The sequence below is a fragment of the Nerophis ophidion genome, linkage group LG28 (assembly GCF_033978795.1).
Source record: "Nerophis ophidion isolate RoL-2023_Sa linkage group LG28, RoL_Noph_v1.0, whole genome shotgun sequence".
Classification (NCBI taxonomy): Eukaryota; Metazoa; Chordata; class Actinopteri; order Syngnathiformes; family Syngnathidae; genus Nerophis; species Nerophis ophidion.
The window spans coordinates 11,621,247-11,626,246 of NC_084638.1; the positions used below are offsets into that span (position 1 = coordinate 11,621,247).

General features: G+C 44.1%; 1 protein-coding gene across 1 annotated transcript in view; it reads left to right on the forward strand.

Moving 5' to 3' along the window:
• LOC133545135 (vasoactive intestinal polypeptide receptor-like) overlaps positions 1-5,000 on the forward strand; it is a 98,012-nt gene that overhangs the window by 42,006 nt on the left and 51,006 nt on the right. Inside the window, exons 4-5 of the mRNA XM_061890490.1 lie at positions 2,193-2,293; positions 2,369-2,469. Coding sequence (XP_061746474.1) covers positions 2,193-2,293; positions 2,369-2,469 — 202 coding nt within the window. The remainder of the gene's footprint in view (positions 1-2,192; positions 2,294-2,368; positions 2,470-5,000) is intronic.

Below are 5,000 nucleotides of genomic sequence, written 5' to 3' on the forward strand. Positions count from 1 at the left end.
CGTGATCAAAAACCAGAAACAGGTGACACTAAATGCGTAACTAGGCAACCGAAACAAATCAGGAAGTGCAACCAGGAACTAAAGATGTCAAATACAAAACACTGATAACAACACTGAAACAAAACCAGAATATGACATGGTCCAAGACTTGGACCATGACAAAAGGCAGAACTAAACAAACCAAAAACTTACGTGGCATGGACAGAGTGATTTAACAGCATGGCTTGGCATGAAGGCAGTTGAGGTAAAGTCACCAGGCTGACTTCCTGGCAACTTCCGGCTTAAATAATAGACGTGATAATTGCAAAGAGGTGTGAGACATGAGGAGAGGGGCGTGACATGAGGACAAGGTGAAAACTGAGTTGGCATGGTAACAAAGCAAACAAGTAAGTGTAGGAACAGGAACTGAGTGTCCAAAAAACAAAACCGAACATGATCCCATAGACGTGACAATTCTCAATTCAACACAATTCTACCAATTAATTATTTGTTGTGGAGCTGCAGCTATCGAATATGTTAGTAATCGAGTATTCTATCGAATATTCCGATCGAGTAATCGAATAAATAATATTTGTGCCTAATTAAGGTTTAATTATACATGTTAAGATGTGCCCTCAATTATGGCGTTTGGCCTATTTGTCTTTTATTTCCTAAACGGCTGTTTTAATTATTGAAGGCTTACACGCACAGCAAAAATGCGTCCGTGTTTTATTGTGCCAATTTGTGTGTGCTAATAAAAACAGGTGCGCTCACAGCCCTATTTGTTGTGTGGTGTGATCACACAAACCAAGTTCGTGTCTCTAGTGCATTTTTGATGATTATTATACAGTCATTATTGAAGGCTGACACACACAGCTAAAATGCATCCGTGGTTGATTGGGCCAATTTGTGTGTGCTAATAAAAACAGGTGCACTCACGGCCATATGTGCTGGGTGGTGTGACCGCATAAAACAAGTTCTTGTCTCTCGTGCATTTTTGAAAATTATTATACGGTCATTATTAAAGGCTGACACGCACAGCTAAAATGCATCCGTGGTTGATTGGGCTAATTTGTGTTTGCTAATAAAAACAGGTGCACTCACAGCCATATGTGCTGTGTGATGTGACCGCATAGATCAAGTTCTTGTTTCTCGTGCATTTTTGATGATTATCCTAGTGGTTAGAGTGGCCGCCTGAGATCGGTAGGTTGTGAGTTCAAACCCCGGCCGAGTCATACCAAAGAACTATAAAAAAATATTGGGACCCATTGCTTCCCTGCTTGGCACTCAGCATCAAGGGTTGGAATTGGGGGTTAAATCACCATAAATTATTCCCGGGCGCAGCACCACTGCTGCCCACTGCTCCCCTCACTTCCCAGGGGTGATCAAGGGGATGGGTTGAATGCAGAGGACACATTTCACCACACCTAGTGTGTGTGTGTGTGTGTGTGTGTGACAATCATTGGTACTTTAACTTTATATGGTCATTATTGAAGGCTAACATGCACAGCTAAAATGCGTCCGTGGTTGATTGTGCCAATTTGTGTGTGCTAATAAAAACAGGTGCACTCACAGCCCTATGTGCTGTGTGGTGTGACCGCATAAACCAAGTTCTTGTCTCTCGTGCGTTTTTGATGATTATTACACACCTAGTGTGTGTGTGACAATCATTGGTACTTTAACTTTAACTTTATACGGTCATTATTGAAGGCTGACACGCACAGCTAAGATGTGTCCGTGGTTGATTGGGCCAATTTGTGTGTGCTAATAAAAACAGGTGCGCTCACGGCCCTATGTGCTGTGTGGTGTGACCGCATAAACCAAGTTCTTGTCTCTCGTGCGTTTTTGATGTTTATTATACGGTCATTATTGAAGGCTGACACGCACAGCTAAGATGCGTCTGTGGTTGATTGGGCCAATTTGTGTGTGCTAATAAAAACAGGTGCACTCACAGCCATATGTGCTGTGTGGTGTGACCGCATAAACCAAGTTCTTGTCTCTCGTGCGTTTTTGATGATTATTATACGGTCATTATTGAAGGCTGACACGCACAGCTAAGATGCGTCCGTGGTTGCGTCTTATCTTTGTCCATGTGATGTCATGATCACGACTGTAATCTAACGTCCTTGTCCTTAGTCAAAAGTCTTGCAGTCGTATTTTGAACCAACTTGTCCACATGAAGGATTTGAATCCTCCGCTCTTTTGTCTTTTAGGCAACCTGTCAAAGACTTGCACCGAGGACGGCTGGAGCCCCGTCAGCATAGACATAAAGGACTGCGGCTACAATCCCAACAGCACCACGGATGATCATTCGGTTGGCACGGCGACCAGCGTTTGCATCAACCCGGGGTTTTTTTCCCCCCCGAGACTAACCGGATGTGTTCTCCAGCAGAGGGACTTCTTTGACGCCATCATAGTGGGTTACACCATCGGTCACAGCGTGTCCCTGGTCTCTCTCACCGCCGCCATCATCATACTGTGCCTCTTCAGGTAAACACGCGTCTTAATGTCAATCCCTCCAGGTGATAAAAAACGCTTCATTTCACATTACTGAATTTGAAAAGGGGTTTTACGGGGTTTTATTTTATGCAGTTTCGACCGCTGTTGCAACATTGGTCAAACAGAAGAAGTGGGCTGAAAGCGGCCATAAAGTCGCCCACTTAGCCCGGCCTGCTGTTGTTCGCTGTAAGTTTGGCCCCGTGACCCCCGCTTCGCACACAGGCGGCATGTGTGTGCACGTAGGAATGGCCCGAACACGAATCGTTGGGGCAAGTGGCGGGGTGGGCGTGGCCACCGATGAACACACCGCTGTTCTCCGTCGTTTTTGTGTGGTTAAACAACGAGAGCTGTGTTTATGTCTTGCCCGTGGTTTGGACACACACAGGATGTGAGGAGCAGTGTTTGCTGTTAATATTTGGCAGCTGGGGGCTGTTGTGTGATGAGTCCCCTTTAGAATTGCATTAGTGGCGCTTTTTTTTCTGTGCAAAACATCCCATCTGCTGCAGTTACAAGTGGTCTTAATGCGACATCTTCGACACCGGGGGTGTCAAAATTTATTGCCCTGGGGCGGCATTGGTATATATCTACATATATATCACATTGGCAACACTAGATTGGTCCTAGTGTGTGAATGTGAGTGGGAATGTTGTCTATCTGCGATGAGGTAGCGGCTTGTCCAGGATGTATACCGCCTTCCGCCCGATTGTAGCTGAGATAGGCACCAGCGCCCCCCGCGACCCCAGAGGGAATGAGCTGTAGAAAATGGATGGGTGGATATTAGTGTATTTGTATGTATCCATCCATCCATTTTCTACCGCTTGTCCCTTTCGGGTTCACGAGGGGTGCTGGAGCCTAACCCAGCTGCATTCGGGCGGAAGGCGGGGTACATCCTGGACAAGTCCCCACCTAATCGCAGGGTCTATGAGTGTGTGTGTGTGTGTGTGTGTGTGTGTGTGTGTGTGTGTGTGTGTGTGTGTGTGTGTGTGTGTGTGTGTGTGTGTATATATATATATATATATACATATATATATATATATATATATATATATACTGTATTTGTGTGTTTATACATGTGTATGTATATAAATGTGTGTATGTATACTGTATGTATACGTGTGTGTGTGTATATATATATATGTAGGTGTGTGTGTGTGTGTGTTTGGAAAAATATGTGTTTGTGTATATACTGTATTTGTGTATATATTTATGTGCGATTATATATGTATGTATATGTATATATTTTTTATACATGCGAGTGTGTGTGTGTGTATATATATATGTATATATGTAGGTGTGGGAAAAAATCACAAGACTATTTCATCTCTACAGAGCTGTTTCTTGAGGGGGTTCCCTCAATCATCAGGAGATTTTAATGGAAGCATTCACATACAATGGTTTATATAGAGCACAGAGTGGGTGGGTACAAGCAGGCGTAGGGTGTGGTGATTGGCTCATGTGTTACCTAGGAGGTGTTTCCGCCTGTGGCGGCATGTTGAAATGATTTCACTGCGCTTGTTGAGGGATGATAGCTCTGGATGATATATAATAAACAGTTTCTCTTTTAAGCATAAGTTGCATCTTTTATTACCACTGTTGTAAGGTGTGCTGGATGCAAGAATTTGCCATGTTATTGAATATTCAACATTATTGTCTTTGAGGTTCCAAATGTGTTTGCTGAGTTCGGTAGAATTCTGCAAAGTCTGGTTTCTAAAGGAGGCGTTGTGATTATTCCATCTTGTTTTGAACGCTCCTTCGGTTAATCCTACGTACGTGTCGGATGTGTTAATGTCCTTGCGTATTACCTTTGCTTGGTAAACGACTGATGTCTGTAAGCACCTTCCGTTGAGAGGGCAATCAGGTTTCTTGCGACAGTTACATTCATTATTGGTTTCAGAGTCGTTTAGTCTGGGGGTAGGCAGTCCTTTTGCAATTGCTTTGTTGTGGTTTGAAATGATTTGTTGCATGTTATTCATACAGCTGTAGCTCAATTTAATGTTGTTCTTGTTGAATATTTTTCTTAGGGTGTTGCCTTTGGGGAAGTGTTTGTCGATCAGAGTGAGGAACTTGCGGCCGATGTTGGTTGAGACGTCCTTGCTGAATGGCGGATTGTACCAGATGATGTTGTTTCGTTTTCTGCTCTTTTTTGGTTGGTTTCCTGGAGTGGGTTCATAGGTGAGGGTGAAGTTGTATCCGCTTTCATCAAGTGCTTTCTGGTACGGGGGGGTTGCTTGGTCGAATTCAGCTTTGCTGGATGACAGCATCGATAGCCTTTTATTAATTCCGGTAGGTATTCTTTTCGTGGTGGTGGGTGGGTGGTTGCTGTCATGGTGCACGTATTGGAGTGTTGTGTTGGGTTTCGTGAATGGTTGGTAGCTGTTATTTCTCAGGTTGAAAGTGACGTCGAGGAAGTTGACGGTTTGCTTGTTGGCTTCAATCGTGATCCGTAGGCCGTTTTCTTTGAAGATTTGGCATATGCGCTTCTTGGTGTTCTCGCTGCTCCTTGGCGAGGCGCGGCACACTGC